We start from the raw sequence: 11,795 nt of genomic DNA on the forward strand, positions 1-11,795 counted from the left end.
ACTTACACCTGGAGTAGGTCCCAGGTGTCCCAGGCACTGCCAGCCCAGGAGGACTTTGCCCCAGGGAAGTGAGGACGTGGTCCCACAGAGACGGCGAGGCTGCCTACCCCCAGAGAGGAGGAAACCGGGGTGCTTGGTTGGGGGACAAGGCTGTATCCTGATGGCATTGGGTGGGGATGGGAGGCAGATGCAGGAGTACAGAGAGGGCATCTCCCACAGCCTCCGTGAATAATCACCCAGTTGCCTCCAGCGTCGTCATCCCACCCACAGCAGAGGCCAAAGGGCATGTGGCTCCCCGGTGGCCTGCAACCTTTCTCCTAAACTTTCCATCCTGCCCTGTCCCTGCTCCCCAAACCAAACAGCCCTGAGGACCAACCAGCCAGCCTGCCCCCTAAACCACAGGTGGTAAACACAAGGCCCAAAGGCCAAACCCGGCCCTCCACCTTGTTTTATCCAACCTGGCACCTTGTTTCTACCCCGAAGTGCCGAGCTCACGCTGAACTGTTAAGCAGTAGTCACATGTATACAGCCCTAAAATTACATTCGGTCCTTGGAAGGCAACCGCGAGGCTGATGTGGCCCCCCGTGAAAATGAGTTTGACACCCCTGCCCTGAATGAGAATAAATCTAAAAACCCCCTCGGGGGAGCTGAAGCAAGGCTTGTAATTTCCACAAGGAAATAAAGTTCCAGAAGCAAAGAAACGGAAGCATCCACAAGCACACAGTTCTCGTTTCATCCAGAAGCGAAGTGGAGAGGCCCAGACAGGGGCCAGCACGACCCAGACGGCAGGTGCTACACTTGCACACCGGGTGCTCTCGGCTGAGCTGCGCCCCTGCCCCCCCCACCTCGAACCACGACCTCCTTTGGAAATAGGTCTTTACAGCTCTAAGTGAAAGGGAGCCATTCGTGTAGGCCCTGATCCGAGGGGGCTGCTGGCCCCCCCTTAAGTGTATGCGCATAATTTGGGAGGGGCACACATTCCAATAGACACAGCCTATAGGGGCCAGAACACTCATGTCAAGTTTTATTGGAAACCCCCTCCCAGAAGTCCGTCATTGCAGCCCCTGCGGGGGGTGGTCATGGCAGCAAAGGAAGGGCTGGGCAGGAGGGCAGAAGACACGTGAGCAGTGGCTGCAGGGCAGCCAGGGGGTGGGGAGGGGAGCCTGGGAGGTGGGCCTTGTGGCCCAGGACAGAGGGGCCTGCTGGTGGGCTCAGTCCTCACCACTGACTCAGCTCACGCTCTGCCCTTTCTTGTTGCAAAGGGAAAGCTGAAGTTCCTACAGGAAATTACGTGGCATCTCCCCTGGGAAGTGTCCTGATTTCCACCCCACACCCGGGCAGCTGGGTGCCCCTCGCCGCTCCAGTCACTGATTGGTGAGCGCTCCCCATGGCCTCCGCATCCCTCCACGGTGAGGCAGCTCTGATGTTGCCTCTTCTCACTGGAAGACAGGTTCCTGGGCTTTGTTTACCAGACCCTGCCCGCTGCAGCCCCGAGGACACACCCCAGCCACAGCGTGGGGACGTTGAGGGCTGCCAACTCCGGGGAGCAGGAGTGCCCCAGCAACCCCGGCACAGCCGCACGCAGCCCAGCTCCGGAGCAGCGCGGGACGTGCCTGCAGGTGTCAGGGAAAGCTCCACGCCAGTCCCCAGGGTCAACGGAAACGTTCCAATGCTGCTCGAGGAAGACCCCCAGCCCAGCACCGAGACAATAGGGGGTACGATTGCTTCACAGCGGGCCCCGGGCTTCTGCAGGCGGATCACCTGTTACGGGTGCATTCTCGCTCCTGAAACTGATAAACGGTGCAGCTGAGTGAAGGCCGCCTCAGGGTATTCGGCACAGGTGTGAGCGTGAACTCGCCTCATCCCAGCCCTGCTGACCTTATCCTAGGATTCATCCTCTCCCACCGTGGCATCAGGGTGACGATGGGACCCCCCTCCCCAGGGGACTTCCAGACACCGCAACACAGTTCCGGACTGAAGTTTGCTCCTTGGCTGTAAAGTAAACCGCGACCCTCCCTGGGGGCAGCCCCACAGGTGGAGGCTGTTCCGGAGGCGCCCCTCACATCAGAGACGCCCACAGCGCACACCTGCACCTGCCTGCCTCCCCCCATCGTTGTGGCCACACCTGTGCACTGGTCTTGGTGTCAGTGACAATTTAACCAGTGTGACTGTGCAGCAAGCCTTGTAATAAGCACTGTGCATACATTATGCTGTTGCACCTCACAACAACCAGGTTGCGGTCCGAATGCCTCCTGACTCAGGTGCATAAGTGGTGACTCATTGACCGAGGTCCCAGAGCTACTAAGGGATGACTCGGCCCTCGTACCCAGATCCACCCCTCGCCCAGATCAGCAGAACCTCTGCGCGTTCTGCCTCCCCGGCTCCTCGCCGCTTTAGAGAGCAGCCCGGTGAGTCCAGCCGGGAGGCTGGCCTTTGAACCCCTGGGACATCTCCCACAAACCCACCCTCAAACTTCCTCATTACGATCACATGTGTCGTTCCTGGCAGTGATGAGTATAACTTCAACCTAAAAAAAAGAAAGGAAAACAACACTGGGGTGCCTGTGAGGTTTGGAAACCACATTTTCAAGGGGGTCATTAGCCCAGGGACACGCCGCCCGTAAAAGCACTTCCATGGAGTCCTTCCTTCCTCTGAGGCTGCCGAGTTCACGCCATCTTGGGCATCCAGGGTGCCCACAAGTAAGACACTGCCCCTGTCCCCAGGGCTCCTGGTGGGGACCCTGAGGAAGGACGTGGTCGTCACAGTCCAAGGCAGCCAGTCCTGTGAGCAAGGCGGGGGCATGTGACCGACCAGCGGCTGAGCCCAGGCCCCGGGGGGGACGTCGGGAACCACGTCCTGTCCGTGAGGTCAGAGCTCGCAGTCCCTCCGCGGTGTGTTGCCACGAGGTCAATGGGTCGTATCATTTCCCGCAGAGGACACAGGCTCCTGTGTTCTCTCTCATGAGTTAAAGCGAACTCAAGGCACCTGGCTGTAGTTCCAGGTGCTTTGGCTGAGATCTTTGGCCACCTTGGGAAACTTCTTCATGTGATGAGCCTTAGGGCAAATATACTCACGAGGCCTGTGGGGTCACTGGCGGAGTCCATGCCGTCCCCTCACCGGAGGAGCCAGTCCCTCCATCCCCACATCTCTCGGGGTGCCCCTGCCACTGGCCCGGCGCCGTGGTGAGACTGGGCCAGGGCTGCTGCAAGGAGACTGCAGCTCACGAGGGGAACAAAAACATAAGCGGGCAATTAGGAGACCTCAGCGTGTTTATGAAAATGTGGCCGAAACACCTGCCAGGGGCCAAGGAAAGCTCTGGGCCTCGTCGGGACTCCCTTGGTGGGTTACTCCCCTCAGGGACCGAGTTTACATTTCTCCGGCATCACAGGCCAGGCCCCAGCTGTGCAGGGACTGAGGGCCAGTGGGCAGGAGACAGGTCCCAGCGGGCCCTGACCACCTGGAGGAGCGCCGGCCCGCCTCGGGCCGGCCACGTGATCGACACGGTGTCACTGCATCCTCAAGCACACACCTCCTGGCCCGGTCACGGGTGAGGACACTGATGCCCCCACGTGGTGACTCACGGGGTCCTGCAGCTCACACGGGGCAGAGCTGGGCCTTGCCCAAACAGGGAAGGTTCCAGAGGAAGGTCCTCTGAAGCCCAGAGTTCATCAGTGCTGCACGGAGCAGCCCTGAGGATGCCTCCTCGAGCTCTAGGTTTCCCAGCTCTGCAGGCTGCCTGGGGGCAGCTGCAGCCTATGGCCTGAGATGCAGGGGCCTGGAGGACGCGCCCTCCCGCCAGGAGGCCCACCACCTGCGGCGGCAGCTGTGCTCCCGAGCACAGCCCTCCCCCTGTATTATATAAGGGAACCCTCTGCGCACAGCAGCCGGGCTCAGAACGCACGTGAAGGACTCACCGCGGGCGGGTTCCTGGTGGCGCGATGTGGCTGTGGTCCCTGCTGCTCTGTCTTCCCCTGGCTCTGGCTGCGAGTGGCCCGCCTGAGCCCCAGGCACTGGAAGATATTGGCACGCTCCACTGTGGGCCCCAGAGCCTTCGGCTCACTGCGCACCCTGTCGATCCGGACACGGGGACGCCTCCCACCCTGATAGCGTGGGGTAAGTCTGAGGACGCACCTGCTGAGCCAGCCAGTGGCTCATCACCACGGCCACCTGAAACCACCCTCCAGCGCCCTATCCCCCCAATGCTGACCCCTTGGCCAACTCGGCAGCTTGTCTGCAGACATGTCACTTGTCACCTCACTCCTGAACCGAGCCCCCTCTGGTTCCTCCCTCTCCTTGGTGGTGGCCCTCTGGGGTTGCCCCTCCCCTGCACGGTCACCACGATGACAGACCACCTGTGCTCTCTGCCCGTCCCCCCCACCCCAGATAAGGCCAGCCTGCTCCACAGGCTGCGCAACGACTCTGGCTGTGGCACCCGGGTGACGGAGGGCCCCGGCAGCTCCGTGGTGCTGGAGGCGTCCTACAGCGGCTGCTTCGTCATCAACTGGGTGAGTAAGACCCAGGCTTCGGGAACGCCGAGCCCCGCCCTGTGTCCCCCCACCCCCCAGGCTGACCCGGGTCCCTCTCTCCAGGACTCCCACCACCTCATGCTAGTCGGCGTCAAAGACACAGCAGCTGCTGGGCTCTGGCCGATAGTGAAGACCAGGCTGCTCCAGTGTCCCATGGCTTCCCCAGGTGCGTGCGGGTCACCCCCACCTGCCCTGTGCAGGGACACTGCCGCTCCTGATGGACGGTCCACAGCCCTCCCTCCACCCGCATCCTTAGGACAACGTCCACCTGAGTGAGCCCGGCGTGGGGGAGCCTGTGGGGAGGGCTCGTGAGGTCCCTCCGCAACCCCCCAGGGCCTGAGCACTGTCGAGGACCCCCCCAGCAGTGAGCCTGGCCACGGGCTGCTCACGGTGGACTCAGACAGACAGGAACTGCCCCAGGAGCGGGCCCTCAGGGCTTGAGGCGGCAGGCGGGGAAGGGCGTGGAAGCTGTTGGGAGGACTTGGCCTCCCAGGGCCAGCTGAGTGAGGCCAGCCCCTCTGGGGGCCCCTTGATCTCCTGGCTGGGGCATTAGCTGGGACCCCAGCTCCCGCAGGTCTTGCCCGGTGACCTGGGAGCCCCCCGTTCAGTCAGAATAGACACCCACGTGGAACTCGCTCTGCTCACCCCTTTGCTACTCAGTGCAGCCCAGGGGGTGACACTGACAAGACGCGGTGACCAGACACCATCCTGGGCAGCCCCCTGGCCGGCCCCACATCTCAGAGGCCAGCAGGTGTCCCGTGGCCCCAGTGGAGCGGTGCTCCGGGGGAGACCCCTGCTTCTCCCGACCTCCTTAGAGTCTTTTTTTTTCCAAAAAATACTAATTTCAGGGACTCCTGCCAGGCAACTTAATATTTGAGTAACTTCCTGGGACGTAATCTGATGTGTGATAGGGACCTTTCCACCCCAGCCGTCTGGATATCTATGGGAACCCCCATGCTTTGTAACCAAATCTCTCCTGTCAGGCCCGAGCTTTGTGGCCTGACTCGAGTGGCTCTCCTCTCCAAACGCAGCCCAGAGCACTCCGGCGGCCACCCTGTGCGACTCTGTGCCCGAGTGGGACAGGCTTCCCTGCGCCCCTCCCCCCACCACACCAGGCGACTGTCAGAGGCTGGGCTGCTGCTACAACTCCACGGGGGACTCCTGTTACTATGCCAACACAGGTGCGTGTGGCTTCTTTGAAACCAGCTGAGGAAAGTGCCCCTTACCTGCCACTGAACCTGGGGGAGGTTCGTCCCCCACCCTCCAACCCCAGAAGGCAGGTACTGAAAACGACCAGAGGCCGTGCCCCCTGCACCCTGGCCCTAGTGAGCAAGCTTTCTGCAGCTTCTGTTGTCTGAGCTCCTCAGAGTCTTAAGGTAGAGCCGTAACACTTAGCGGCCTCAGGAAGTCAAGTCCAGGTGCAGGATGGGCCTCCCACCGCAGTGGGGTCTGGATGAGCCTTTTTTCAGAGACTGCTTGCTGTCTCTCCCAAGTCACACTCTCGGGTGTTCTAAGGCCAATGACCCTCACTGACTGCACACTGGCCACTCTGTTCTCAGCTCTGAAAACACCCCATCGGCCACACAGAGCAGGCACCACTGCCCCCATTTGCAGATGAAGCTGCAGCCAGGAGGTTAAATACTTTTCCTGAGGTCCCACAGTATGTGATGCAGGCAAGAGGCACACCCAGGTGCTGACCCAGAGCCCTAATTAAGCTCCGGGCAGCTGAGCCGGCGTGGAGGTCCCAGCCAGGGATGTCCCAGCCAGGGATGTCCCCTTCTCTGGGGATGCTCAGACCAGCTAAGTCAGACTCCCGTCTAGCTACCCAGGGGCTAGTAGCAGGGCCCCTGCCTCCAGCCCTGTACCTCTGATGTTCCAGTGACCTCGCACTGCACCCAGGACGGCCACTTCTCCATCGCCGTGCCCCGGAACGTGACCTCGCCACCCCTGCTCTTGAACTCTGTGCACCTGGCCTTCGGGAACGACAGTGAGTGTAAACCCGTGACGGCCACACCAGCCTTCGCCCTGTTCCGGTTCCCGTTCACTTCCTGCGGCACCACAAGGCAGGTGAGGACCGCTGGCCTTTCGCGTTGCTCCTGACCCTGTCAGGCAGGTGGGAAGCGCCCTAGTGGCTGGGGGGAGGGCTGGATGAGGAGCCACGGGGATACGCCGGGCCCTGCTCCGGGTGTGGGACAGTCTCTATGATGGGAGGGGGCTCACCCCTGGGACCTCGGAGGCCGCCCTGGACATGGGGCCCAGCCCACGTCAGCTGTGCTCCACGGGGGCTGGCACGGACCCCGGGGGGAGGAGAACCAGAACAGACTCCTCTTACCACACTGCCTGGGCACCCAGCGGGGCCATGCCCCAGTGGGGCCCCATGGGAATATGCCCCGCCCCTCCCTGTCCTCTGTCCTCAAGCGAGGCCAGGTGGCCGTGTCCCAGGGTGGTGGAGGACACCGGCCCTGCCTCTGCAACAGGCAACGGGGGGCGGGGCAGTGTCGCTGAGCACTGGACCCGAGCAGGCCCCAAGGGGAGCGGCTTCGGGCCAGCAGCAGTGACGGGCCTTCTTGGTCGACCCCCACCCCCCAGATCGCTGGGGGCCAGGTGGTGTACGAGAACGAGCTGGTGGCGGCCAGGGATGTGCAAACGTGGAGCCTCGGCTCCATCACCCGCGACAGCACCTTCAGGTAAGGTCCCGGCTCACCTGCCCGGCCAGACGCACAGCAGCTCAGAGGCTGCCGCTGGACCCGCAGGACCCTTCCCCACGGGAGAGCCCACCTGGCGCCGGGCTGTGCGGCCGTGTGGCCTCACTGGCCGCGCTCACGAGGTCTGCTGGCCCCAGCCTGAGCTAAGCCCCAAGTTCAGCTGTGTTCTTCGCTCAGCGCACCTGTCTCATTCTGGCCTTTTCCCTTCCACCGCCCACAGTCCACGCTGTAGCAGAAAGGGTCCCTTTAAACTCCTGGGTCAGACAGCCTGCTTCCAGCTGCAGGAAGACAGGGAGAGCACTTTAAACTGGACACCATGTGTGACCCACGGGACCCTTCTCCAGCCTGACCCCCTTACGTGGTCTCCCCCCCACCGTCTCCCCACCCCACCGTCTCCCCCCCACCGTCTCCCCCCCACCGTCTCCCCCCCACCGTCTCCCCCCCACCGTCTCCCCCCCACCGTCTCCCCCCCACCGTCTCCCCCCCACCGTCTCCCCCCCACCGTCTCCCCCCCCGTCTCCCTCCCCCGTCTCCCTCCCCCCGTCTCCCTCCCCCCGTCTCCCTCCCCCCCCGTCTCCCTCCCCCCCGTCTCCCTCCCCCCGCCTCCCTCCCCCCGTCTCCCTCCCCCGCCTCCCTCCCCCCGTCTCCCTCCCCCCCGTCTCCCTCCCCCCGTCTCCCTCCCCCCCCGTCTCCCTCCCCCCCCGTCTCCCTCCCCCATGCATTGCCCTTCTGTCGTCTTTGAAGGACCTCAGACTCCACACGCTGCTCTGTCAGCTGTTGTCTCCCTCCTGTGCCTCCATCCTGGCACGTCATCTTCCCTCACGCCAAGTCCCCGTGAGACGGTCCCGACGGCCTTCTCTACCGAAAGCACCCGTTTCTCCACAGGCCCGTGTCCATTGTGGGTTTCCCAAGCCTTCCACCCTTCCCCACTGACCCCCTTCACCGTGCTTTCCCCCACTAAAATAGAGGCCCCCCCATGGCCAGGGACCGGGCCCATGGCATTCACAAACCTCCCCAACACCTGGCTCTCTGAGTGGCCCCCTGAGCAGCCCAGGGACGGGATGCAGCCCGCCCCCTGGAGCTGGCCAGCACCCGGTTCTCCGCAGGCTCCGGGTCAGCTGCACCTACGCTGTGAGCAGCTACACCCTCCCGCTTCACATCCACTTGCTGGTCTTCCCTGAGCTCTTGCCTCAGACCCAGCCTGGACCCCTGACGCTGGAACTTCAGATTGCCAAAGGTAAGACCCGCCTGGCCGTGAGCGTGCGGCCTGCAGTCCGAGTCCTGTCGCTCTTCTGGGCATGGAGGCCCTGCCTTGGTCATGAGACACTTGCTAGAGGAGTTAATGTGCGCGCTGGTCTGCCTCAGGCAACCCAGAGTGTCCTAGCTCTGTCCCCACCACTGCAGCTCACTTTGGCCCCTTGCAGATAAAAACTACAGCGCCTACTACGGCGCTGGTGACTACCCCGTGGTGAAGTTACTGCGGGAACCCATCTACGTGGAGGTCTCCCTCCGCCACAGAACTGACCCCGACCTCGGGCTGCTGCTGCATCAGTGCTGGGCCACGCCCAGCCCGGACCCCCTGCATCAGCCCCAGTGGCCCCTGCTGGAGAGGGGGTGAGTGCTCTTCCACACACCTGTGGCACAGCCCCTCGGGAAAGCCCCCCTGACTGGGGTGTCCCCACCAGATGCCCCTACACTGGAGACAACTACCAGACCCAGCTGATCCCTGTCCAGAATGCCTCGGGCCTGCCCTTCCCTTCCCACTACCAGCGCTTCAGCATCTTCACCTTCAGCTTCGTGGACCCAGGGGCCAGGCAGGCGCTCATGGGACCGGTATGACGCCCCCTTCCCTGCTCCTCAGCAGGGCTCGGACCCCTGCTCCCGCGTTCCCACGTCAGGCCACCCTCGGCTGAGACTGGTCTTTAATGCTGGCCATTGGTACTGCCTCAGAGCAACCTCGGTACAGGTGACATGAGGGACGTTTGCGGGTGTCACCCTGGTTCTCCGGTGCCACTGCGATACCGGCTTAGGCTACCGAGACTTTCTGACTTGCTTTTGATGTGCTCCCTGCCAGGGAGGTAAAGCGGTCCCAACCTCCCCTCCTGATGGGGCTACAGCGGGACCCCACTTCTCTTGGCTCCCAGGTGTATCTGCACTGCAGCGTGTCCATCTGCCAGTCCGCGGGGGCGCCAGCCTGTGTGACCTGTCCCGCTGCCAGGAGTGAGTACCTGAGCCGTCGGCACTCAGAGTCCCCAGAGCTAACCTTGCACACTGTGCAGATGACTCAGACCAGGGACCCAGCCTACTGATGAGGTTTCATGAACTGTTTTGAAGAGTAGAACAGAAACAGGGACTGGCTTCAGAGTCCCAAGCCTTTGAAATATAAGCTGAAAATCCTTGTGACTCTCAGCCTTAGCTTTCTCCCTATGAATTTTCATTAGGCCAGGAGTCAAACTGGTTCATGGCCTACATATGGCCCAATTAAAACCACGTTCTGTCTGGGCAGCTCACAGGTGTAAACTTCGCCACCTGCTTAAAGGAGGGCCTGACAGGTGGACGTGATTGAAGGCTTAGAACACGAGCTCTAGCTGGCCAGGCCCAACGATCCTACTGTGTGTCTGTGCACACGTGCATGCTTCCACCCAGTCTGCTAACACTTATGTGTCTAGCTCCTGCATTCATGAGCCCTGAAGCTTTAAGTCCCTGCTAGCAAAAAAAAAAAAAAAAAGCCCTTATAGTAATGATAGTTTTGAAAAAAATACTACATTAAACCCTGGCTATTGTGGCTCAGTGGACTGAGCCTGGCCTTGTGAACCAAAAGGTCTCAGGTTCAATTCCCAGTCAGAGCACATGCCTGAGTTGCAGGCCAGGTCCCCAGTAGGGGGCGTGCAAGAGGCAACCACACATTGATGTTTCTCTCCCTCTCTCCCTCCCCCTCTCTAAAAATAAATAAAATCTTAAAAATAGTACATTAAGTATCGAATATTTAACACCACCGCTGCATACAATCTATATTCTTCAGGGGAATTAAACTTAGGTTAACCTTTCCAAGGGCCAATAACTGGTGAAAGCCATTGGACTCAAACAGAGCTCTGCTGTCAACTCATTTCCAGTTTCCTGTCGTCACTGGAAAGGGTCCTGGTGTTAGCCTGCTAGTGTCTAAGTTCCACTTAAGAAAGAGTGGCATTCGGGGGTAGTCCAACATCATGACTTGGTCTGTACTCCCAAACTGGCGAAACTAAGGTAACAGCCAGACAAAACAAATTTGAGCAAGACAGACTTAAAATAGTAATATGAGGGCTGACACATGCATGTGAGTTTTCTGAAGGAACTGCATGCATTGAGGAACCTGGCCTTGCATTAGACTCTCCCTTCCTAATGCCCCACAACCCCACTTGCAAAAACGCGACACACCCCAAGCTCTCTTCTCTCCAACAGGAAGGAGAAACTCCGACATCCATTCCCACAACGGCACTGCCAGCATTTCCAGCAAGGGTCCCATGATTCTCCTCCAAGCCACTGAGGACGCTTCAGAAAAGTTTCGTGAATACTCGCGTGAGTAGAAGACCCGACCAGCTACCTGAACCACTCGTCAAACCAAAGCTCCTTCCTCACCCGCTTCCTCTCCCTTACTAGTCTGTGTGCATCTCCGAAAAGGGGACTAGCTAGTTGTTCTGATGGCTAGAGACAGCTGGTGGTGCTCAGGAGGCCGCTCACCACACCAACCTCTCTTCCTCACCAGGCTCTCCGGCAGACTCCCGAGCTCTGTGGGTGGCTGGCCTCTGCGGGACCTTAATTGTTGGAGTCTTGTTCGTGTCCTACCTGGCTATCAGGAAGCGGAGATGAGTCACTCAGATCAAATATGCTAATAAAACTAGAGTCCACTAGCAGCCTGTGCCCAGCTTCTCATTTGAAAGGCTGATTGCTTTAGATCAGCCCTTTACCTGTTGTCGGCATCTCGTCTCTTCAGCTTGGTGGTTACCCAAGAATAGAATAAAAACCATGACACCCTATTTTGCTTTTTTAAAAGATTTTATTTATTTTCAGAGAGGGAAGGGAGGGAGGGAGAAAGAGAGAAACATCAATGTGTGGTTGCTGGGGGTTATGGCCTGCAACCGAGGCATGTGCCCTGACTGGGAATTGAACCTGCAACACTCTATTTTTCTATTTCAACCTATCTTCTGATTATAACAACATTTTAGTAGAATTTCATAGTTGACGACTCAAACAGCATATACAAGAACTAGATAATCTCAGACTGAGCAGACTTTTATAAGCTCAAGAGATGTGCAGCAGGGAGGCGGGGTGGGAGGGACCATCTTCCACAAGATCAACCAAACTAAGGCAGTACCAGTCTAGAGCTCGTCCTGGATCCCCGACACCGCTGTCTCTCAAGTTTGATGTGTGTGGGACTCGAAGGAGGGCAGATGGAAACCGATGTCTGGCCTCGCCCCCAGAGTTTGATTAAGTGGGCCTGCGCTGAGACTTAAGAACCTGTATTTCTAACCATTTCTCAGGTGACACTGATCTTCCTGTTCCAAAGCCACACTTTGAAAACCAGTGT

General features: G+C 59.9%; 1 protein-coding gene across 1 annotated transcript; it reads left to right on the top strand.

The window, feature by feature from the left end:
- The first annotated feature begins 3,938 nt into the window (after positions 1–3,938).
- ZP4 (zona pellucida glycoprotein 4) lies at positions 3,939–11,077 on the top strand. The gene is made up of 12 exons (XM_045818359.1): positions 3,939–4,113; positions 4,384–4,505; positions 4,590–4,692; positions 5,558–5,707; positions 6,406–6,593; positions 7,116–7,213; positions 8,338–8,468; positions 8,656–8,845; positions 8,917–9,064; positions 9,376–9,451; positions 10,670–10,774; positions 10,974–11,077. Exons 1-12 carry the CDS (start codon positions 3,939–3,941, stop codon positions 11,075–11,077), a joined length of 1,590 nt encoding a protein of 529 aa, XP_045674315.1.
- The last annotated feature ends 718 nt before the right edge of the window (positions 11,078–11,795 follow it).

The sequence above is a fragment of the Phyllostomus hastatus genome, unplaced genomic scaffold (assembly GCF_019186645.2).
Source record: "Phyllostomus hastatus isolate PE091 unplaced genomic scaffold, TTU_PhHast_1.1 phas_contig_148, whole genome shotgun sequence".
In the NCBI taxonomy this organism is placed as follows: Eukaryota; Metazoa; Chordata; class Mammalia; order Chiroptera; family Phyllostomidae; genus Phyllostomus; species Phyllostomus hastatus.

Excerpts from the sequence above, each read along its gene's own strand:
- ZP4 (XM_045818359.1), top strand. The coding sequence starts at position 3,939 with ATGTGGCTGTGGTCCCTGCTGCTCTGTCTTCCCCTGGCTCTGGCTGCG. Across the intron at positions 9,065-9,375 it reads GGCAGGCGCTCATGGGACCG|GTGTATCTGCACTGCAGCGT; the intron begins GTATGACGCCCC and ends CTTGGCTCCCAG. Across the intron at positions 9,452-10,669 it reads GACCTGTCCCGCTGCCAGGA|GAAGGAGAAACTCCGACATC; the intron begins GTGAGTACCTGA and ends TCTCTCCAACAG.